This window comes from Natrix helvetica (assembly GCF_964273705.1).
Source record: "Natrix helvetica genome assembly, chromosome: 2".
Lineage (NCBI taxonomy): Eukaryota > Metazoa > Chordata > Lepidosauria > Squamata > Natricidae > Natrix > Natrix helvetica.
The window spans coordinates 233,468,226-233,493,818 of NC_138552.1; the positions used below are offsets into that span (position 1 = coordinate 233,468,226).

At 39.0% G+C, this 25,593-nt stretch overlaps 1 protein-coding gene across 4 annotated transcripts in view; it reads right to left on the reverse strand.

The window, feature by feature from the left end:
• Window positions 1-9,051: 9,051 nt before the first annotated feature.
• MOCS1 (molybdenum cofactor synthesis 1) overlaps window positions 9,052-25,593 on the reverse strand; it is a 45,465-nt gene continuing 28,923 nt past the window's right edge. Inside the window, exons 9-12 of one of the 4 annotated variants that reach the window (XM_081940838.1) lie at window positions 22,501-22,621; window positions 21,519-21,566; window positions 15,553-15,893; window positions 9,052-10,856 (exon numbers count right to left, since the gene is read on the reverse strand). In XM_081940838.1, coding sequence (XP_081796964.1) covers window positions 10,704-10,856; window positions 15,553-15,893; window positions 21,519-21,566; window positions 22,501-22,621 — 663 coding nt within the window. In that variant the 3' untranslated portion in view covers window positions 9,052-10,703. Of the gene's footprint in view, window positions 15,894-21,503; window positions 21,567-22,500; window positions 22,622-25,593 lie in introns of all 4 variants that reach the window. The other 3 variants (XM_081940836.1, XM_081940839.1, XM_081940837.1) reach the window with 3 other exon arrangements.

Below are 25,593 nucleotides of genomic sequence, written 5' to 3' on the forward strand. Positions count from 1 at the left end.
ATCGGGCTGCCTGTTTTTTAAAATATTATTTAGAGCAGTGGTTCTTAAAAGTGTGGTTCTGGCCATCCTCTCAGAAGCCCACAAAATCAAAATTCTTAATATTAAAATCCCATCAAATTGTGAGAACTGGCAATGAATGCAAATTTTTAGTATAGTAAATGTTGATTAATATAATCCATACAAATGAAAGTTCATTTGGAGTCCTCCATAAGTTTAAAAAGTCGGAAGGAGTCCTTACAAAAAAAAAGTTTAAGAAACACTGAGTTATAAGATGATCCTTCATCACATGGAAATGGACCTCTCTCTCTCTCATTTCACTTCTCATTTCACTTCTAATTCTCATCCAAGAAGCTGAAGAAGTTTCTTGGATGTGAAGCGAAACATCTTCAAAGAAAATCCAGAAAGTCCAGTTGCTTCTTGAAAAAGCACCTTTGGGATGACCTTTCTCTTCCTCTTTCTGAACTGAATAATTCCATCCTAAATCTTCTTGAAGATTAACAGAGTTGTACTTTGGGGATTCTTCAGGATGAACAAGAAGATATTTTAAAGAAAAATGTGAATGCTACATTGAGCTTCTGACTGTTCCCTTTAGTAGAAATGTAGCATTACACTATGTCTCTTGTCTTGTCCAGAAAGACTAAAATGGCAGAGTGCAAGGCAAGCCCATTTTCCCTGCACCAAATCTCAAGATTACACCTTCTTCAAAATAATAAACATTGGGTGATACCACTCAGTACTCCCAAATTCCTTAGAGAGATTATATACCACAAATAAGATGCAGTCCAGTTCAAGTTCTTCATCTGTGACTGTACTCCTTTCCTTCCCATAAAGTATAATCTGAGCCATCTAATTGTTACTGCAGTAAGGTAAGTAAATAAGTCACATTGGTACTGCAGTAAGGAACCAGGATAAAAAGAAGGTAGGTCTAACCATAGGTTTCAGTGACCATGATGTTCTTAGGTGGCCATTCCTGATACAGATATCTCTTAATTTAGATGATGGGCAGATAACCCTGATCTCTGGAAGATATTTAAGAACATTGCATCAGAGTTACGTTAGAACTTTCCTTCCTTTCAGCTAGAGTGACCATCAACACCAGTGGCCCCTGCAAAACCCCTGAGGAGGTTGCCAATTATCAATGAGGTACTTAGAGCAGGAAGAGGAAGATTCCGTGTTCAAATAAACAATGCATTTATCTCCCCCTAGGAGTAGGGCAGTCAAGGAAGTTGATATGATACTCAGAGAGAATCAGACATTTTATTTTTGCCCTTAGCTCTGCCATATAATTCCTGGTTTTTAAAAATTATTATTAATGCCAGTATTTCTGCCATTGGTTCCACAAGATAAAGTACGGGAGTACCTCTTCACCTATTCCTGTACAATCTACAGCAACCTGGATCAGAGATTTATAGGTCTCAGTGGTTTCAATTCTGTTCCTTGCAGTAAGATTTTTTCCCCCCGAGCAATACCTAGCAGTCTGGTTTAGCAATAGGAGAATATCTAAAAATAATATTAAATATAATTACACTTACAACAAGATTCATTTTGTTTGTAACCAGGGCTCGCTGTATTTTGAATCATTCCTACACTTGGCAAATGTCAACTCCCATGAACAGTTGATGGAATTTAGTAGCAACTTCCCATGACCTCTGTTTCAGATTGTCATAGATTTAAATAAAAAACAGTTGGAGCTGAATTCTGTGATCCAAAATAGAAGTTTAAAAAAAAAAACCCAGTTCAAACCAGGTTTTCTGAGAGATGACATTGGAATTTATTTACCACCCTCACCTCTGGCCAAAAGCACAGCATCTCTCTGTATGAAGATTATTAGCTCGGCTGTTGGCCAAATGCCCATGGATTTTCTTTAGCCAAATGAAGCTATTGCTGAACTTTGCAAATCACATAAAGGTACCGTTTCATAGGTGCTTGAGGCCTAGAACAGCATGGATTATTGAAATTAAATAAATAAAATCAAATAAGCAACAAAAGACCAGAATCCAGTTAAATCCTTTTTTTTTTAACCGTAGGTAGTTGGACGTTTTTCAGCCACACTCTCTGCTTTCCCTTATTTCTTGATATTTGGTAATCCATTTTTTTAAAAAAGACATCCCCAGAAGTGCTGCATTGTTTGGGTTGCAAAGTTAGCAAGTGGGGTCTATCGGAGTCCATTCAAAATGCACAGATGTATCACGTGCGTGCCTTGAATTTTTGGATGCAACTTGAAGCAGAGAAGTCCATTTCTCCATCCAGTTTTCTATCTCTTCCCGAGAAGTCAAGAGAGAGGACTGAACTTTGGTTCCTATATTGATGTAGATAGCAGCTGTAACATGTTATGTTCAGTTTATTCCCTCTCAAGAAGGGAACCTGAGAATGTTCAGTCTGGAAAAAAAAATTCACATAGGGCTGAGAAGGAACAACTCTTATATCAAAACATCCAGAACAAATGAGATAACTCTCATGGTATCCTAGGCAAGAGTGCTTTTTTTTTTTTTTGCTTTTCCACATCTTGGGAAGAAGCAATAATATCTTGTAGCAGTTCATCTGACCGCAAGATATGACAGCAATAGCTTTCTGGTTAAGAGGCTAAGCTGTAGGTTACCACAGACCAGGAGAAAGAAACAAAGAGTAACTTTTTAACCATTATGTTGCCTGACTTAATTGGGGCAGCCCAAAAACAAGATTAAGCCTTTTGTGGCGATCCTGTTTCATTTAAATGTCTATGGAGATTCTCAGTTATCCAGTTAATGGTTATCCCAAGGTGCTTTTCAAAAGGCAGCTAGACTTCCTTGAAGATGTTTTGCTTCTCATCCAAGAAGCTTCTTCAGTTCTGACTGTATGGCGGAGAATGGAAGGGTTTGTACTCCTAGCAATTCCTTTGGAAAAGCACCTTTGGGACTGTTTCATATAAATTAGACAATTTTTACACAGTGATGCATTTATAGATTGAAAGCCTAATTCTATTTTTGAAGTTTTGTGATAGGTTGGTCCTTTTTCCTCCACAGTCCTTGACTATTCATGTCATCCAACTGTATAGGTAGTCCTCAACTTACAAGAGTTTGTTTAGTGACTGTTTTCAAAGTTGAAAAATGTGACTTGTGGCCATTTTCACAGTTACGACCTTTCCATAGTCATGTGATCAAATTTTAGATGCTTGGCACCTGGTTCACATTTATGACCGTTGCTGTGCCATAAGACCATGTGATCACCTTTTGCAATCTTCTGACAAGCATAGTCAATAGGGAAGCCAGATTCACTTAACAACTGGGTTATTAACTTACCAACTGCAGTGATTCACTTAATGATTGTGGCAAGAAGGGTCGTAAAATGGGGCAAAACTCACTTAACAACAGAAATTTTGGGCTTAATTGTCATAAATGAAGGACTACCTGTACTGCAGTCAAAGAATTAATGTTTAACACATAAGAAAGGGAGTTAGGGTTTTTCAAAATACAAACCATGTAAAATACCTGCAACATAGGGAAATAATTACTGGAAGATGCACTTCTAACAGAAGCTGCTCTTTTGGATCCATTGCTGAATAGCAGTGATAGAAGTAATTTACCAGTTCTGGCTAGTAAACCTACTGTTTGTTAGATCCAACCCTGTTCATCTATTTCAATCCAATGCAGCATTTTCTTTATGCGCAAAATACCAGTTCACGCAAAGCATTCCAAGGAATAATAAAGCAGTTGAACTCCCCCTCACCCCAAAATGCTGTAGCAATGTGACTTAAAGAGGTACTTCTCATTTGTAAGAAATGCCCTTGCTCTTTGGAAATATGGTCACTAGTGCTGTGTTCGAGGCAGAGAGAAAAAGGGTGGAAGGACTTCATCATGGGGGATGCTAGACTACTGCTTTATTTGGTAGCTTTGCTTTTGCTTCCCAGCGGAGAGCATTTGTACAGTTCTGTTATGTACATGATGTATGCAGTTTTGTTTAATATTTTTTTAAGTTTTAATTAAAAATATTAGGAATATTTTTAAGGGAAACCTGTAAATGCTACACTTCTATTTATTTTGCCATGTTTTAGTTTGCTTTGTGTGTGTGTGTGTGTGTGTGTGTGTGTCTGTACACCATGTTGCAGCCATGACTATTGAGACTGCACCAGGGCATTATGAGCAAACTGAGTGATGTCTTGGTACTCCGTGGACAGAGCAGACAAGGGCTGGGCGTGTTCACTTTTGTCCCAATACCACAAATGGGCTCTGTATCTCCAGAAAGGGAAAGCTCTTTGCTCAGAAGGGCTTATCTTCCATAATATACGACAGAGTTCCCCTCCTTTCTCATGTTGCGGACTGGCGGGGGCGGGCGGGAAAGGGAGATTCCACATGAATAGTGGGTGCATGCAGCTCCATTTGCACAAACAGCAGAGACGTGCGCCTACTGCTTGCCCACCACTTCCACCGCTCGATTCCTAATGGCTCAAGGCCTGATAATGGGTTGTGGGCCTGGGGGTCAGGGCCCCCTGGTGTATGAGACCCACAGCAATCAAATGGATTTGCCAATCAAATCCAAAGGGTGAGGTAATGTCAGTCACGCATAAATGACACATATGCAACTGGCCAGCATCTGGGTGATGTTTAACCTCGGAGCCAAATTGGGGAGGAATGAGCAAGATGGCAAACATCCCCCCTTATCATTTTTCTACCTTTTCTAGAGACATCTACAAAATATGCAATTTTTGTCTTTGTCCCCTCAGTCATGTTCTAGACTTGAGATGGATTCTTCTTCTAGTGAATGATTACTTGATAGTTCACATTGAAAAGTGGTTAGAGGGTATCATTCTTCTCTATGAGCACAGAAATAAGTGGAAGAATCCCAGCCTTTTGTATGTTAACTAATCTGCCTTAAGCAATCTTAAACATCTGTCTCTGGAGTGTCCCCATCCACAACCAGTAAAGGGCTTCTTATTCTTTGTGTGGATATCAAGTCACACTCTTCTAATGCTGTGGTGTCTCCTCATTTGTTGGTCAACTTAATTCTGTACCTGAATTAAATGTACAAACCTTGTAGCATCCTTTTTATCTGCACCTTTTATAAGAATATAATGTAACACTAAAAAGAAAAAAAAAGATGTTGCCCCTGTTTATTTCAATGAGTTATTTCCTTAGTGGAGCCAAATATATTTAAGCAATAAACTCTTAATATTCACTAAATTTGTTTACTCTTTGGTTTTTCATTTCACAGCAGTATCATTCCATTCACGATGGATTGACACTTTCTGTTAATGCAGTAGTCTCCAAAATGTTTTGGGAGGTTGGGGACGAGAAAAGCTTAAGGATTAAGTATGTCCAATCAGGGTGTTTTGAAAGAGCAACTCTCAGATAATGGAATTCCCCAAATGGGAATATCCATAATATGTCTACTTATTGGGGAAAGTGGTACCAATATTTTAAAACTAGCCCTGAAAGTTCAATGACAACAAAAGTCACTATGCCTACTCAGTCCAAAAAGGTTGCTGTGCCATCTCTACATTTCCAAGCCACACAGGAATCAAATGAATGTTCTTCCATCTAGCAGGAATGTCTGGAACTCTCAGCTGCATTTGTCTTCACAATAACTCAGTGAAATAAATAAGATTAGATTGAAAAAGAGCATTCTTGGCCCAGCCACTCAGTGTGTTTCCTACTTGAATTGGATATGGACTGGGTGCAACGTGCTAGGCACACAATCATTATTATTCTCACAGAGATTAAAAAAACAGCATTCACTATCAATATATGATATTGTAATCAAAACTAAATGGACAAATGAAGCAAAATTACTCAATTTTATATCCTTTAAACCAATTAAAGAAGATTTGAGTTATCTTAGGATGGAATTCTAATCTGTTTGGGACATTTTGACAACATGTCCAACATGAAAAATGTTTACTGGGTTAACAATTGGTTATGAAAGAGAGTTAGAAGAGTTACAAAACAAGATTCCAGAGTTTAAATAAGATAGCAAAGTCTGGCTTCTTGGATTGTTTCCAACCTTTTTACCAGGAGTGAAAATAGAAGGCACCTCTGTTTTCATCTGAGTAAGGAAATAATGTGTTGCATATGTTTGTATGCACTCACAAATGCTTTCTCCCTAGAGATTAACCACAGAGGCCTGTTGCAAATAAAGCCCTAGATATGGTTTGGGGCCCAGAGGAAATCTTCCCTTCCAGATTTTATTGGATAGGCGGATGTTCCAGGAAGTAGATGTTCTCAACGATACTCTGGTCCTGAGAGGTGAGGCTTTAAAGAGGACAAAAGCATGTTGAATTGTATTAAGAAGCTAACTGGTTAGAAGCGGAGTTGGCAAAATACTAGTCTTATAAATGCTCGAGGTAGTGTCTTCTGGACCAGCTGCATCTTCTAAATGAATTCAAGTACAGCCCCATATAGAGTGTAGTAGATAATCCATGACCCATTGGATCATTGTTTCAGTGATATTACCTTACCTAAATATAGAACAATCACAGATGGCCAAAAATTGGGAGCAGAAGTGTCTTCCGTCTCCCTGTTAACTTTCTCCAGTAAGTTTCATTATAGGAAGCTGGCAGAGTGTCAAAAACTACTTCCTCCCTCCCTCCCCTTCTCTCCCCTCCAAGAAGTCAGGTATATGTCTGCTGTTGTGTATGGGAAGAGAAGGTCTTGCGGAGAGTATTGCAGTTGGGAAGCTAGCAAGGGGCTTTCCGGCTTCTCTATTAAGTTGTCAGGGAACACTGACAATGACGATTACATAACTGTGGCTCATTTTGACAGCAATGCTGAACAGCAACAGAGGCACATCAGCACTGAAGAGGCATAAACGTCCCCAAATTTCATTCCTTCCAGAGTAATGACTAACCAGCCTTAGCCCATTGGAGGTACCTTTGTTGACGAAATTTTTTTCTATGATGCAGTGTTTCACCCAATTGAATGTTACAAAGCATCAAGTGGACACCAATGTTTTAATAATATATACTGCCATACTATATACAGTGGCAACAGTCTGACCAAAAGTTGATTAGGGCATGTGTGACTGTAAGAAATGCTTCCCAAACCAGAATTTGATGCAACTGGCACACAAGATGGAGTTGAATATTGGCCCTCCTGAACACAACTGTTACCTGCTCCTCAGTCAACAGCTGGCTTTGGGCATTCTCAGATTATGTAGCACTTTTCTGCACAGGGGTTTATGATCCCATCCAGGGATGTCAATTATCTTCCAAATCCAGAGTCATTCCATCTTGCTGGAATTAAACATGTGGGGTTTTATTCTCCTGGAATTTTTATTTTGACAGCTCTACGTCTAATTCAATCTTTTTTTAAAAAAAAAAAATCAATCTTCTGCTGACTTCACCCACCACACCAAACTAGAACATTTGCATGCTTTCCCTGTCTCTAGCCTTTTCTGCCAATAAGAATAACTGAGCTTTGCATGAATTCTCTGTGAACCTAAAAGCATAGAGCCTTTGGCAACATTTTGCCTTTTTCCACCAACCACAAGTGGAATTAAATTTGGACAAAATATGGAGTGTCTCCTGAATTGCCAGCCACAATAAGAGACATGAGACTTTGTGGGTAGATAGAGTTATCACCTCTACTCAACTGTTTATTACTTAGTCTGTGAAGGATACCCTCCAATTTTCTTTCCAATGCCGATTTCCACCAGCAGTCAATGCCACACACAGATATAGCTCATAATATTTCTCTGCAGACCATGGCTTGGCTGCAGAAGCAGAGATTACTGAAGCTTAACTCTTGAGGGAAAGGCATTTGCTTTCCTAAAGCAAATGACATCAGCCTAGAGTTCTCTAAAGGGGATGAAAGAGCCCTAGATACTGAGGTAGAAGCAGAAACTTCCCTCCGCCCCAGGAGTTTAGTAAGATAATTTTTCTCAACAGGCATAAGGAAGCAGTAGCAACAGTAGTAGTATTTAGACTTGCATACCGATTCATAGTGCTTTACAGCAGGAGTTCCCAACCCCAGTCGGTGGGCTGGCAACAGTCTGCGGCATGCCAGCAATCAGGAAACGCAAACAAGTGAAGCCCTATCCATGGGATATAGGTAGCATGCAAAACCACACCCTCTCCGGTCCGTGGAAAAAGCTTTCTCCATGGAACTTGTCCCTGGTACCCAAAAGGTTGGGGGGCGCTGCTTTACAGGCCCCTCTAAGTGATTTACAGAGTCAGGATATTGCTCCCAACAATCTGGGTCCTCATTTTACCAACCTCAGAATGATGGAAGACAGAGTCAACCTTGAGCTGGTCAGAATCGAACTCCTGAGAGTGAGCAGTTTTAGCCTGCAAGGCTGCATTCTAATCACTGAGCCACCATGGCTCCAACTAAGTTTGAATCAATAACTAGAAGAAAGAACCAACTATACCTTCTTTTTAAAAAATCTTCAATTAACTGTCCTAGTGATCCAACAGCAAAACTAATATCAGTCTAAAACAGTTTCCATCTCATGGTTTTACCAGAAAACCTTGGAATTTTAACCATGATCATTTGTTCTGGGACACGAGAAGTTGGCCTTCCTTTTGTTGTTCCTCCTTCTCTGATATATTAGCAATAACTAACAGGAACATAGAATAACAGAGTTGGAAGAGACCTTGGAGGTCTTCTATACATATAAATACATTCCCAGATAATTTACAAATAGACATAGAACGAAGTCAAAGTACTTACAGATTTTTGTGATATTACAATTTTGATTTCACTGAAAAGATTTTTATTACATTCTTAATGTAATTAATGAAATACAGGTTTAGCAATGGTTTTCCATTTTCTAAAATATACTAATATGCTTCCTGTTTCAATGTTTTCTAAAACAAGTGTCCAAAAAGATAGGCATTTTTAATTTTGTATACAAATAAAACTGCACTTTTTATTAATCAAACTTCCTCTGACATTATCTCCTTTAACCCATATTTTAATTTGCCAAACATTAATTCCTTTTTCATGCAGTTTAATATTTTGCCCAGTTTTATACAGTTGTGAAACTTGAGAATTCGCCCCTGAATACTGAAACCATGTTTGAATATTCTTCCTTGTCTGCAAAGAGTATATATTCTAATAAATAAATTCACACGTCCTATTGTGTGCAAGTGTTATTTATTTTAAAAAGAACATTCTTAGTACAACTTCAGCAAATCTGAATAAACTTTTCATTACCTGGAAACCATTCCCATTTGTGCGTATATCCAAGGATTATACAGATGTATAATGAAAGCATCAAAAAACATCATTAGCTACTCTGTTTGAATATAAGCGTGAAAAATTAGGACCACCTTCCCAAAACCACAAGAAGGAAATCCCATCTATTCACTAACAGGCAGTTTATATTTTTTTAAAAAAACAAGCCTATCTAAATACCCTGTTATCAGTGCAGATTTTTTCAGAAATCAACACAATGCATACTGAACCATTGTAAATTCTGACTTTTCTTTCAATAAAATTAATTCTGAAGCCCTTTTAGTATACATTAGGTCACTACATTTATGCATGAAAAACCAAACTTTAGAAAAGATATATTTTTAGTTTAAATATCTGCTGTCCTGTCCTGTTTACATTAAATTACAGACTTAATGGCTGAAAGTATAATAGTCAAGCAACTCAATGTACAACGTATTCAGATTTTAACAGTGCTTGGACACCCCTAAACAAATAATCGTCCCCTAATGTTAGAACAGGTTACTGATGCAGAGGAAACAAGTAAAACACCTTTCCAACAGTTGCATTCTTGTTTATCGCACTCATATCATAGAAATGTGCACAGAACAATTATTTTATGTCATCAGAGACTTTTATAAGATTCAGTGATCTTGAGACAATTGAGGTTTTCTGATACCACATGAAAGAATCAAAATCTAATATGTTTCATACTTACACATTTCCTATGCTTCTTATCAAGTGCACTTATAAAAAACATGTGTTATTACTTTTCACCTTATACAGGACATGTAGGAAAAAACATAGCAATGTGAAGCAGCAAAAATTCATTTCCCTTCCCCGATAAGGACAAATATGACATACTTCATTCCATTCATAAAGACTTAAAGATAGAATAACTAGGAGTATATATTGGATCTGCCTGTATATAAAGCCATTTTCTGTTCTCACAAAGAATTGAAATTTGGTGAATAAATAAAAAAATCAGTCACATTCAGGCTAAGGCTAAAATCTTATAGTATAAAATTATCCGGATGCACAGAAATATACATTAAAGGAAACAACTCTAAAGCGACATCAAGCGATAACTATTTTTTCAGGCTGAAGTAACACATCACAATTTTGCCTAGGAGCCAGAATATGTATATTAAATCAATTTTTAAACCAAATATTTCAACTAGCCAAAATATTGTGAGATATCACGCAAGCATATGTATTTCTCAAATTATGGTCATTTAATAAAAAAGTCTGTTGGTCAGTAGTCTCCATTAAATGGCGTCATGTATCTAACCCCTGTAATTGAAGAAATATGGAGTGACCACAGCAATCAGCCTGTGCTTAAAGTCCTCTTGTCAAGTATAAACTTAAACTATTGCTCTTACTAAATAATTCAACTGACATTATGTTTACACACATTACAACAGATAAACTTATGCAAGGAAAATTTAATCAAAAATATTATTTGGTGCAATGAGGAGAATTTAAACAATGCATATTATTTGGTACAAACAATAGTTTATGAATTACATAAACAAATGGGGGAAGGGACTATTTCTATTTGGAAATAGTGTGAAAAGTCTAACTGCAGGAAAAAGTAAAAAGTAAATTGCCTTCTACAAAGTTGTCCATTTCCAGCCCCATGAGATGTATCCTTTTCATTCTCCTTTTCCCCAGACTTGGGACATACTTCCCTAAAGTTTGTTTTCTTTTGTAAGGCATTTGCAATACAATCTAAAAATCAAAAGGCAAGAAAAAGATGATATTTCTCACAGAAATATATCCATTTTAAATGGCTCTCCTCAGCCTATGTCCTCTGTTGATGATTTTTAAATCAAAAAACTGACAGAAGGTTATGTGGAGATACGTATAACCAAAGGTTTGACATCAATGGTGGGATTCAACATTTTTTAGTACTGGTTCTGTGGGTATGGCTTTGAGGGCGTGGCAGCAAAATCCCCATTCCCTCCCCACTCTCAAAATGTCTGCTACCAGTTCTCCAGAACCTGTCAGAACTGGCTAAATACCACCTCGGGTTTGACTATGGTTTTTGGAATTAAAAAGAAAAGTGGGGAGTTTTTTTAAAGCCTTTCAGAAATATCAAATTGAACTGAACTAATGTCCATCATGGTTTCTGAGTTGCTGCAATAACAGAAAACTTACAAAGATTTTAATAATCAGAAAGAAGGCAACCGATGCATTTGGAATTAAGTCATTTCTGCTCTAGATATTATTTTGCCTTATTCTGGTGAATAAGTGAACCAGACTTTCTTTCCATGACATTAGACACGTCATGATTGTCCCAACTTCACAGCTTTATGGAAATACTATATTTCTAAATTAAACGTCAGCAAACAGGATGGGGAACCAATTCTTGAGATTACAGCTGAACTGTCAATTAATTGGCTGTGGTTAAAAGCTTCTGACATTGCCTTACAGCATCCTTGAGATTCAACAATAATTACAGCTGGATTTTCTGTCTGTAACACATCATGTGATCATATTACTTAGTTTAGTGATGGCAAAACCGGACTCTCTGTTGCCATTGTTAACTGAATGCCACTGGTCTTAGGTGAGGGCTCACTTGATCCAAGCCATTCCTAGCTTGGTTGTTCCCAACCTCGAGCCTTGATAGCAGACTGCTTCCTCTTGAAACCACCCTATCTCCCCTTCCCCCCTTCTCTGCCCTTTTGGTAGTCCTGCACAGAGCCACTCCTCAGTTGCAGCAGCTGCACTGGGGCTGTTCCCATCCCCAACTCTGAGTCTCAACTTCAACCCCAGTGCTGCTGCCACCATTGCCAAGAAGTACCGCTTCAGGCCTGCGTCATGGCCAGCCACCCTAGCGCCACAGTGCAAAAACCCCAACCCCACCCCCCCTTGGCGTTTGCAGGCACTGCTGGGCTTAGCCTCTTTTGTCCTGCTGCTGACAAGGCCTGGCCCTATGCAAGGCAGCTTCTTCCTGAGACTGCTCATGCCATTCTCTGAATAGCACGTCCCTTCTTGCAATGAAAGATGGTGGTAACTCAAGGGTTATTTGTACGGTCCAATCTTTGTATTAATAATCAACCTTGGCAATGAACAATGAATGTAAAATCCCCTCACCTTGGATTAGATTAAGAACAAAATGGGTAAAAGCAACTATCCTTATATATGGAACTATTTAAAGGTAATTGAAAAGTTGTTACATTCTGATTTTCCTATGTATCTTTGGTGTACTGGGAAGAACCCTATCTCTTTCAAGCAGACAAATCAGTCTGCCTTTGGGTTTATATGATAGCCCAAGTGGGAGAATTCTCCCATAAGCTTTCTATCTTAGATCACGTACCAATGTTTTTATCCCAGCCAAAGCAATGAAGAACAGGCTAGAGTAGTGAGCGCCACTTGGGGTCTATTTATGTTCATAAATCATTTCCCTCAATTCCAGGAAATTGTGATAATTATTCTGATCAACTAAAAATAAACGTAGAAAAGAGTCACGTTTCATTTATCTTTTAAGCAAAATGTAGGCACTTCTTTACGATCATTTTTTGGACTTCATTCAAGTGCAAAATATTATAGAAGAACAAACAATTTTTACCCAGTCTGCTCATGCATGGAGCAGGTTTTATCACATTTAGCTGAAAATGGTTGGGTTCCAAATATCACCTCATGTGCAGTATTTTATTGGTTTCAAAATTGCTTTTGATTAAAATACTTTATAATAAATTACTGGATAGCACAAACAATAATTGCTCACTATCAGGTCCCTTAGAAGTTACATGAAAACATCTGTTTGAAAATCAAATGTAAAGCTAAAGGTCAGTTAATTTGAGAAACTCCAACACTTAATGGGATTGGGCAGAAATGTCTCTTGATGTCACTGTTATTTCACTATATTATCAATCCCTTGGGTCCTTCACTCAGAGAATCCAAATTATCTCTCCTTGAAACCGACTTCTGAGTATTATTATGTGAAAGGATAATACTCTGATTGTCCTCTGCATAAACTCTAATTGACTTGAATAAAACCTTTCTTTTTCTGCCTACTTGAAGGAGCATTTGCTATGCAAATGCCTGCAGAGCACATAGAGTGGGAGGAGTATTAGCAAAATGAGCCTCAAGCTTTATCCTCCTAATCCTGCAGAAGAGGAGAAGATACTTCTATTTAAAATGCTATTGATCAGTTTTTTAAAGCAACAATGTTCAGAATTAAATACTTTGGTTTGTGTCTAAAAAGGCTCTTGCATCTAAAAGTTTCCTAGGTCGGGGGAAAACGGACTAGAAAATTTAATGGATAAATAACAAAAATGCATCTGTGGCCAGAAACTTAGGATATTTTGTCCTACTTGTTTCAATCCCAGTGCCTTACTTACAAAGAATTACATCCACTTCGATGTCAATATGAAGTCTATAATGGGCTTGAACATCTAGGGTAGTGTTGGAGAACCTTTTTGGCACCAAGTACCAAAACGGGAGTGTGTGCAGGGGGAACTGCTGGAAACTGGAAGAGCAGTTCCCTGGCATGCATGTGCACACTGGGAAGCTGAGCTTCTGGTTTTCGGCATGCGCGCCTGTTACCTGGTCTTCCAGTTTCTGGTGCACATGCGCCTGTGAAGACCAGCTGGCTGGTGCATATGTGCATGCTAGAACCTGGAAGAGCAACAGGTGACCGCTGGTGTGCCCGGAGAGGTGGCTCTGCATGCCACTTCTGGCACAAGTGCCATAGTTTCGCCATCATGGATCTAGGGGTTTATGGTTGTTTGTTTGGTTATTTATTTATTGTGTTATGAAAGGAAGGCATCACATTTTCCATCCCGTCATGCCAGTCGGGCATAGACATATACCCAGGGCACATTTTCTCTTGGGCATGGGCTTCTGCACATATGCAAAAGAGAGATTTGCCCAAGACCATCACTTTCCAGGACATGGGGGCACTTTTGTATTTTGAGGAAACTGCAGGAAGAACTTCAGGAGAAAAAAAGGAAAACAGTGTGCTCAGGCAGGAGTGATAGAACTACCAACTTTTTCATCCAGATTAAAGAGAAATCTATACAGTATTTTTAACTGTATACAGATTAGTTTGTACCTATTCCTAACCAACAAATATTTGCCTTCCATTTTGAAAGGCAAATTGAAACTAAACTACTATTCAAAATCATATTTTGTCTAGTTGGAAGTGATCAAGGTGACTCACAGTTTATATTTTCCAGGGTTTGGATATGATATGATACTAAAATCATAATTGATCTGAAAATTCTGGATCTGAATATTCTCAAACAGAAGATTCATGCTGAAATCCTGCTGGGTGAATATTTTAGTGCAATTAAAAGGAGATGGAAGACCAGAACTTTGCCCAAAATCAGAAATAAAAGGCTAAACACATGTATCCTTAGAATTACTGCAAATCAAAGCAGTGGGAGAACTTAGAACTTACAGGCAAAAAGGTCAGTTGCTACATTAAAGAAAAGGCAAACCTAAGCCTACGTTATTTGATTATGATTTAGTAAGGTTAATGGTCAGAATTTTGGTTACTAGTACTGGAGATGCTGTTGCTAAAATTATATTCCAAGCAGTGGTGGGTTGCTACCGGCACTACTGCCGGTTTGGTGCAAAAATTTTTTTGCGTGCGTATGCGCATTTATACCAAAAATATTCTCCGCATGCGCAGAACGTTAGAAAATGTTATGATCATTCTAATGCAAAAATTAGAAAATGGAAAAAAATGCATTTCTGCAATGGAGATTGTTCTGCGCATGCGCAGAACCAAAAATCAAGATGGCACCACCGACAATAGAACCGGTTCGCGCGGGTGGGCGGCCGAGTTACTATCTACTCAGCCAAACCTGTCCAAACCAGTAGGAACCCACCTCTGATTCCAAGGATAAAGTATGTCAATCTCTTAAATAAAAACTTTTAATCAGTCTCGCTTAAAGTCACCCCTCTGCCCTCCTTGCTTGCTGAGGAGTCTTACATCTTCAATGATTATGTCATGGCTCACTGCTTTGCACATATCATACACTGTCAAAGCAGCAAGACTGGCAGCCATCAAAGCTTCCATCTCCACCCCAGTTTTTCCATGGGTGCGGCAAAGAGCCTGAATGGTAACGTTATGTTTTTCTGCATTTAGACTAAGAGTAACCTCAACCAGATTCAATGGGACATTATGGCACAGTGGAATGAGCTGGCTCGTTAGCTTGGCTCCCTGGATTCCAGCTATCTGGGCCACTGCTAGCACATCGCCTTTTTTAATTTGGTTCTGTTGCACTAAGTTGAATACCTTTGCACCCAGACGGACCACAGCACAAGCCACTGCAACCCTTTCCGAGTCTGGCTTCCTGCCAACATCTACCATTGATACCCGGCCTTCTCGGTCAATGTGGGTTAAACAATCAGAGGCACCAAGACGTTTGGCAGTCGAAAGAGATCTCCAACCCTTCTCTGCTTGGCTTACCATCCTGGAACGAATGTTTCTAGTCACATGGGAAGCCTGTTTGGAGAGAGCTGTTCCTGTCCAAAGGCACTTGTCATTCAAGCTGCAGCTCAAAGTCTTCTGAAGAAAGCAATTGCTACTGAGCTGCGCTTGTGAAATCCTTGATGCGAGCTGTCGTGCTGAGTAAGATCCTGGCAAGGCATGGTGTCCTGTAAACATATTTGTTTTAAACTTTTTCCCCATCTGTTTGAATAAACTTTCTTTCAGAGTCAGGCAGTGGCCTTGTCTGAGGCCCCAATCTTTCAAATTTACTTGGTCCTGCAGGACATCTTGGAGAAGAGGAAATGATCTTGATGTTGCCTCTGGGGAGGGGGGGGGGAGAAAAAGCAACACAAGTCGATGTTAGAAGAGGAAAACTACTGTTGATTTTATGCAGTGTTCTACAAATTCCAGTAAAGCAGAGAGAAAAATAAACCTTCTAAAAATACCATTCTGAATAAGGAATCTTTTCTTAAACTTTCCAGCATTCTTATCAGTTGTTAGAAAATAGCTGCCCACAATTCAAAGGACTACGTTAATTCTGGGCTTGGATAGGACTTGGCACTGATTCTTGAATAACAAGTCTCCATACTACATGGCAATCTGTATTTGGGGAAAAAAAACCTTGGGTACTTCAAATGCAATTTGTATACGCAGCATGGGAATAATCCAAGGAAAATGAAAGGCCAAGTTGGCAATGGATGTGTTCAGTTTAGAAGTCCAATGAAAACTGCTGAAGGTGGCAGAAATCCAGTTCCAGAATTCCACCTCTCCAGAAAGTCAAACCATATAAGCAATCAAGGACAGGATTTACACAGATAGTGCTATATTTCTTGATGGAATTAGGGCTTCTGAAGGTATTCTAAAAAGCTTGGTGCTTATATTCTGCCCTAGTTGAAAAGCAGTAGACAGGATTCACTCATACATGATGGAGACGTTTATTTATTTAAAATATTTGTATGGCTGCCGATCTTAAACACACCTCTAGGTGACTCACAACACTAAAACTCCTAACTATAAAACCATACCCCCCCAAAAAAACAAAATCCCACCAAAATTTAAGGGACAAGTGTTTTCTTACCTGACCACGAAAAACCCAAAATGGGAACTCTTGCTGACAGAGAATATAAGTCAGATACTGTTAGATACTTGTTCTAACTACAGTGGTTTCCACCCTCTGTTCCAGTGGGAACAGAGGTTTAATCCTATTGGTCGAAGGGTCTGACAGCTCCCTATAAAAGGACTGCTGTCAGACTCAACCTTCGCTGGATTGTTCTCACTTGTTGTACTTAATAAAGAGCTGTTGTTACCGTTAAGCCTGTGTGTGCCTATCTATTACCCAATCTAACAGATACTATCTGCAAAATCCCTTCCTCTATAATCTTGAGCCGTCTTAACTTGCCCTTTAAAATGGAAGTAGGAAAATCTAGCTGTCTGAGATGTATTAGATAATAAATAAGAAAGTAGTAGAGGGCGTGCATAATATTTCAATTTAAAACATCCCGCTTCAAATTCAAGAGAGATTATTCTGTCCATTCTGGAAGCGTTTTGAATCCTGGATGGTTGGAACCAAGACTGGATGGTTGGAACTCAAAACAATGGAGTATTTCTAATATGAAACATTTCTGTACATGCCTAGAAAGCAACTTCAGAGTCATTAATGACCACAGAATCCCTCCCCTCAACTAAAAATCCCTTGCATGAAAAGCATAGAATTTTAAAGCTATGGATTATAGAGATTCTAAAGGTATACCCAGATATTATCCAACAGGAAATGACAAATAAAGAATGGCTGAAAAGGGCAGATATGTTTAGCTTAGAGAGCAGAAAATTAAGGGAAACATGAGAACAGCTTTCAAATAGCTGAAATTTCAGCAAACATAGACTATCATGCTGTTCCTGAGGGCAGTATTATGAATAACGGGAGTTTAAAAAGAAGATTTTAGCTAAATATTAAGACACTTACTAATAGCAAGGAGTTACTCAACAGTTGAACAGATTGCCTTCCATAAACAAATGCTTTAAATAGTCATCTGTTCAGGGATGTTTTACTTACATTTATCCCCTTCATTGACGTCCACACAAACACACACCTCCATTCCTGACCCCCTTTGCAAGTGTAAGAGGAGGTCATATCATCAAGCACAAAACCGTAGTTGTGCTTGATGGTATGGAATAAGCACAGGTAGTCCTCGACTTAAGACCGCAATTGAGCCCAAAATTTCTGTTGTTAAGTGAGACATTTGTTAAGTGAGTTTTGCCCCACTTTACGACTTTTTTTGCCACAGTTGTTAAGTGAATAACTGCCGTTGATAAGTTAGTAACCTGACTGTTCAGTGAATCTGGCTTCCCCATTGGCTTTGCCTGTCAGGAGGTCGCAAAAGGTGATCACGTGACCCTGGGACACAGCAGCGGTCATAAATGTAAACCAGTTGCCAAGCCTATGAATTTTGATCATGTGATCATGGGGGGTTGTGTGTGGCAAAAAACGGTCATAATTCACATTTTTCAGTGCCGCGGTAACTTTGAAACCAAACGAACTGTTGCAAGTTGTGGACTACACAGACAGTAATGTTTACCCTGACACTATAAACTTTTACAGTACACGTACTCCAAGATGTGGCCTCCTGGTTGTAAGATACAGTCAAATTTCCAGAGAACATAACTACTTTTCCATTCTCATACCCTGTAGCTAAAAGCAGTTCTCTGCAACTGCCAGCTCTGGCCATGTTAACAAGAAGCCCGTCACGCTTGGCATGGTGCTGCCAAGTGCTTGTATTCCTTCCTCAATCTGTGTTATCTTTCTTTGGGTCAATTTCAGTTGCAAGCCTCCTGGGAATCAGCTCCCGCTCATTAATCCCTTGGCTATGGCCATGCCAGAGTCTGGTGCCAAGGACCAAGTTAAAAGGCGATTTTTAAAAACATAATGGAAGGCATGCTTTTTAGATACAAGAGAGGAAAAAGGAAAGTGAGATGGGAAGAAGTAGCCAAATCTCTCTTTAATGATGTGTATCTTTACAAAGGTTTGGTGCCCGCTCCCCCTTTCTTTGCAGGGAGACTTTTTCTGGGTAGCAATTCTATTTTATTTCCAATAGCTAAGAGACTAAGAAAGAAACAACGCCGCTCAATGCACCCATCTGTCGTATTTTTCAGAGGATTTCTTTAGGGTGTCAGGAATTGTTAATGATGCAGCAGCAGCTCTTTCTTCCCCAGAAAAATAAGCATGCTCTGTCTATCTCTCATCCGTTCATGGCTCTGGTTTCTTTTTTGGGGGGATGCAAGAGCCCTTCTTACAACTTTCAATTGCCAGAACTAAGGCAGAGGGGATGCGTTAGCCTACCCCGATCAATGACAGCTAAGACCATTGTCTGAAATTATTGTAGCCTATCAAGTATGTGCTGTGCATGTCACTTTTTCTCCCTGCCCAGCTCAACAGTGTGGTGCCCATCTGAGAACATGATCTTCTTTGACAGATTAGAATTCAGCAAGTCTACTTTCGCATCATTATTTTCACACTGTGAATGTATACAGCTAGCTGTTCCAGAGGTACCGGGCAACAAATCCCATGCAAGCTTTGGGGACTTCTTCCTCTCACAACCAATTGAAAGGAACAAACCCTAAATTAATCTTGAAAGCTGACAACTTAAATTTCCACTTTGGTTCTTAACCAGGATTTAGTAATGCTGGAAGTGAGAGTGCACCAGCACACACAAATCATCTATGTATACGTTCAACTCTTCCGTGAAAAGTTCATATAAGTGATATTAACAGGTGGAGCAGAAGAAGAGCTATATAATAGGAAAAAGTTCTTATATTCCAGTATTTCCTTAGAACTGAACTTATTTAGATGTGGCCAATCCTTATACAATAGAGAATTAACAATCTTTTTGACAGATTTGTACAAAATCACATTATTACTGTAAGGGGGGAGGGGGGCTGGCTCTGGGTCTTGATCTCTCTCTCTCTCTCTCTCTCTCTCTCTCTCTCTCTCTCTCTCTCTCTCTCTCATTTTCATGTTTTGATAATCTAATCTCCAAGTTTTCAAGTGAAAACAAGCATTATCATCAGATTTGGAAACTCGCGAGATTTTAATCATTTTAATTTAATTCAAAAAGTATCATTTCATTTTGAGCTCTTATAGATGCCAGGTTGTTGTGGATGTTACCGGTATATATCTCTACTACTGTATATCAGAATATGTTTTTAATTGACTCCACTGACCTCTAAAATCTTGTGTAGTTTTCAGCTGCATTCACAGAGGGGTAATTTGAAGAGCAACACAGAATTCCTGCATAGCATTTCTGGCTGCTGAAGTCAATTTATGAAATACTCCCCTCTTTATTGGTTTCTTTTTGCACACCTGAGGTTCCCCACCTTTTCCATTAGAGACCACAGAGACATTTGATACCTGCCACAGACATTTTGTAGCATATTATGTAAAAATCTGTCTACCTCTGCAGATCTGGGAGTAAACTTTAGGTTACACAATCCTGGGCATTCTCCCAAAAAGCTGGGACTCCATTTCCCCAAAGACTTGGCCAACATGGCCTTTGAGTGAAATTTGCAGTGTTGTAATCCCAACAGCACACCATTGTTAAATGAGTCCCTATGCTTTGCTTTCCAATTATTATATGATTAGAGATAAAATTTTAGCAATGTGATGGTGAAAGTTACTACTTTCATAGCATGGGTTGACTCAGGCTTCCACCCTCCTGAGGTCTGCAAAATGAGGACCTAGATTGTTGGGGGCAATACGCCGACCCTGGAAACCACTTAGAGAGGGCTATAAAGCACTGTAAAGTGGTATATAAGTCTAAGTGCTATTGTATAGTGTATAAGAAGCAGAGAAGATCCACACCAAGATTGGCAGGAGAGACTGTTTCCATAAACAGACTACAAGCTTATGACTGCATGAAAGCAAGGGAAGACAAATGCAACTAGAATAAGTCAACACAGAGTTCCACAGTATATTCATTGTTTTACAGAAGTCTTTTGCAATTCATCAAGCCTTCCACACTAATGACTCTATGTGAAGGATGTCAAAAGAAAACTCTAAGATTAAACTGTATTTTAAGAAAAAAAATGTTCTGAAGTATTCAATAAAAATAAGAAAGGGAGAATAGGACAATATATTCTTTCCATAGCATTCACTACAGTCCTCTCTTGGACTTTGGACCTTCTATCCACTTCCTACTGATTCACACAAGAGCTACCTTCATGGAACTTTGTAATCTGCTTCAAATTAAATTGGGAAACTGTCTTACTTGTTCTATATATTCCTGCAGTAGTCTGTAAATCACAACAAAGCTGGTTCTACCCTAGTTGCAAAGACTATGTTATTTGCAGAGAGAAAGTCAGTGGTCGCTTTTCCCGAGGTGCAGAATGCATGGCCTTACAAGACATAATTTAAGTCCCAGATACATAGCTGCGTGTAGGCAGCCAACTTCCCATTCCAAAACCAGCTGGAAGGAGCCTGTCTTTGCATCCAGCTTCCTTTGCTCTCCCCCACAAACGTCTTATTCAATTACAGGCAAACCTCCAAATGTATGGTTTACCACATGATACTCCCATGCTGTGGAAATGCTAGTAGTTAATTGTTCCCATTTCCCAAATTATCTATATCCCATCCTTCTAATTCTAGCAATATACCAGATCTTAAAAGTGGGTTTAAGTACAGAGCCCCAAGGAACAGCTACATAATAAAGAATTCTCACTTACAGACTGGAGAATGGAAGCTCAAAAACTTCCATATTGCTGCATTAGCAAGATGCACATCCAGCATTAGTTTGAGCTGCGTGCACCAAAGGTGATGCCCCAGATAATGCTTTTAAAAAAGAAAACGTGCACATATTTCTATTTCTTATTTAGAAAATGTTAAGTCTCTGTTTACAGGTTGTGAACCATCTCGCGTAACTTAAGTACTTCTTACGTACTGATTGGTCACCCACCAATGAGGATCATTGGCCTGTTCTTCATTTGGGAAATGTTGAACATGCCTGAGAAGAAAATAATGAACATGCAAAAATTATTAATACTCCCAGATTTTATAACAATGGAAATAATGCAAAAAATACAAAATAAAAATGTTAGTTATGGTATGGATGTTGGCATAATAAATATTAAGCAATTGTCTCTTGAAGTGGTGCTTATGAATGGGGAAACATAGAAAGCAAAACCAGACTATGAAAACAGTTCACATGAGAAATGAAAAACAGCAGTCTATAACACAATTTGAAGGACTTACTCCCAAAATAAAATACCAATTATGATTCTTAATCAAAGGACTCACATGCTGTAAAATAACGGCAAGAAATTTTTCAGTGGCTAGGGGAACAACTTTATTTAGATTTTTTTAGACAGCCTCGGAACACTGTAACATTATGTCAAAGTTGGCAGGAGCAGTGTTTGTGACTCCCTTCCTGTCCCATACACACGCTTAAAATGAACTCTGAACAAACACAGGTAACATATTTGGATAACATGAGAAGACTGCAAGAAAAGGAAATCAACACTTCCTGATTCCTGTCAGCATTAAATACAGCAGAACTATTGTAGTGCGCAAATTCTTTATAATTTAAAATGGTTCAAGCACAAAGCAGCTCTTCTGTTACTACCGAGTATCTCAGTTTTAAACTCAGTCTTTTGAGATCAAAATTATGCTATTTTGAGCCTGGAACTCTTTTTTGGATGAAATGGAACAGTACTGGAACTCTGCCAGTAAGATTAGAATAATCTGCTTTGAATTCAGGAGCTGGGATGTTTTAGTCTTGATCAATTTTGATTTGGAAGCATTTTATAAATCCTTAATTCATAACATTTGATTTCACTTTAAGACTTTTGCACTGTATTGTGCTTATTCTTAATAGTCCAGCTCTAGCTATGCGTCTGGGAGAGAGAGAGAGAAAAAAAGACTTCCGCAAAATGGCATACCTGCATGTTGTTTCTTTTTTCTGCCAACAGCTGCCCCAATAATCTGGATCAACTCCTCTTCAGAGGCATTACATCGTAAGTGATCCCGTAAGGACACTTCTGAATTTCCAAAAAGGCAGACCTGAAATAAGAATAGAAGATGAACTGAGATATAGCTCCACACTCCATCAGATTATATGGATATAGCACTATAGAAAAGTTTATTAAATCCTCACAACATTTTAGTTCCAGATTATCTTTCAAAACAAAACATTGGTTTGTCCAACAATGAATCAGTTTTGTAACTTACAATAACTGGCAATGGCTGTACGAAATGCCAGTTGGCAATATCCTTATTTTGAGGCAACTCCTACTCCATTTGAAGATGGAAAACAACCATAAAACACTATTTCCCACTAAAATCAACAGGTCAATTTTGGGTAAGTCTACCTTTCCATTCCAGACTACTAGAAATAATAATAGAAGTCAGCTTTGCAAGATAGCCAAGAGAAGAAGCACATCCAGATGAACTATGTGTACTTTATTGAGATGTTACATTAACAGAATTTTGCAAGTCTGAAAGTACATTTCCCCCCCATCACTTTTAGTGCCCCCAAAACTAGGGAGGGTCCCTTCTGAGGTGTTTGGCCATATCCACATTTCCTTTTATGGGTCAAGCTGCTCTTATCTAACCATCCCCTGGCTGTGTCTCTTCCCCCTGTCTCCCAAGTTCATTCCCACATATCATTATAGTAGGAGAGCAGTCCCAAGACCATCTCTGAGAACTACAGGAAACCAACAAGGGTGTGCACTCATGTAGACTTGCTTATTGAATTTTACAAAGTTCTCCCAAGTATGAGGACTTAGAAGTCGGTATAGACTGGAAGCTAACATGCAACATTCCCAAGTTGGGCATATCTCCTGCGCAATGTTTGCTTTGGAAGTGATAGCATGTTCTACTGATCTGCAAACATTTTAAGGTCAAACTTTGAAACAGGCCATTCCAACCTCCAACTGCAAGTCAGAAACTTTAGGGTCAGAATGGCATTCAAGAGTCAAGACATTTTGAATTTAAAATGTTTGACTTGCATTTAATATATTATCAAAAGTACTGTTTTTCTCTGGGTTGAGGACTACACAGCTTTTGATTGATATCCCAAGGGCTGCCCTCTAGGAAATGAGTATGGTCTGGACAATTAAGTTAATGGAGCCAGGACAAGAACTAGATTTGTTTTAACATAAATTAAATGAACTTAATTGGAAATGTAATATTTTCTGTTGAATTAAAAAGTTCTCCTTCCTTTGGAAGGACTCAGACTTTGCAGCCTTTGGGACAGAGGCTGTATGTATATGGGATACGGAATGATTTTTTTCCCTGAAAGATACAGGAGTATACTACTACCACTAACAATACTAATACATTATCTCCTGACTGTGAGGTAAAGAAAAGTCAGCACTATAAACAGATGTTATAAATGGTTCTACCTGTAAAGACTTCTAGCTTTCTTTTATGGAGGGAAGATTAAAAATTGTGTTACTCTTGGTACTAGCAGCCTGCTACTTTTCTATGATTGAATTCAGACTAAGAATCGAATAGATTCTTCTTCTTCAATATTCAGTTTACTGCATGCTACTTCATATTCCATGAAGCTATTGAGGAAACATTTTATTTATTTACAAAATTTATAGGCTGCCCATCTTACCTTAAGGTAAATCTGGGTGGCTTACAATCATAAAAGATAAAAACTATATAACCTAAAAACATAAATATGTTAATACTAAATCCAAACACTACAGCCCAATTAAAAGATGGGGAAGGCGGGATAGGGAGGGAAGTGGGATCTGTTGTTAATCAACCAACCACGTCCACTGTGATGTCACCCACTGGACCTCTAAGCTAAGCGGCAGACCCAGGTCTTTAGGCCAGCAGCCCCAAACTTTTGGGCATCAGGGATCGGTTCCATGGACCGGAGGGGATGTGGTTTTGCATGCTACCTGCATCCTGGGGATGGGGCTTCGCTTGTCAGCATGGCCTGATTTCATGGCCACTGCCAGTCCACAGATCAGGGATTGGAAACCCCTGCTTTAGGCTCTTATGAAAAATGGGGGGGGGGATTTCCTCACTCCAAATGACAAGATGTTCCACAGGGCAGGTGCAATGGCAAAGAAGGTCCTTCTTCTAGATCTCGCCAGCCAGGATAATTGAGCTGACAGGGCCTAAAACATGCCTTCTCTGCTGCCAAGGATGGAGCAGGCCAATCCCATTGGGATGAGTTGGTCCCTCAAGTAGCCTGGACTCATGCCCTGAAGGGATTTAAATGTGATTACCAACAGCTTGAATTGCATCCAGCAGCCAATGTAACTCGCAGAGCAGTGGTGTTACATGGGCCATTCTTGGCCCTAAGAACTGCCCGTGTGGCTGCACACTGTATGAGCTCTACTCTTGCTTATATAGTTGCAAGAGTCAAGATTCTTGACTCTTGCAACTATAAAAGGATATCCTTTTGGTTTTCGTGGCAATAAAACAAAAGCGGTTTATTTCTCCCCCGCCCCCAATTTTTGTAAACATCCCAGTCTAACCTACAGCACCAAGGTTTCCTAGTGGCCTCCTGTTCAAATACTACATCCAATGTTGCCTCAGTTGTTTTGAGATCAGCAAAGATCACCCAAATGTTGCCACCTGCCGGTGCTTTAATTCAAACTTCTCCTAGCATGACACAAAGCACTGACTTAAATATTTCAAGGACATTAGGATCAGGCTCTGTAAGTCATTTAAGCTAATGAATTTGCTGTGACTTAGTGTCAACAGATATTAATGCAATGCTTGCTGTCATCAATTGTGGGAGTTGGAATTTTTAAGCACCAAGTCTGAACTAATTACAAATAACAACTTTCAATGTGACAGTAAAATTGATTATCCTCTCGCTGCTCTCTTTTCCCAGTTTACTACTTGGTCTGTACCCCACATGTCTGATTTGATAGTGCTTGCCAATTACCACTTACAAGACAATTTCAAATAAAAGACAAAAGTATATTTACTTTCCATTAGATTTCATATTTGAATACAGTGTATTGGAAAAGAAAGAAAAAAAAATCAGGAAACAGCAAAAATAT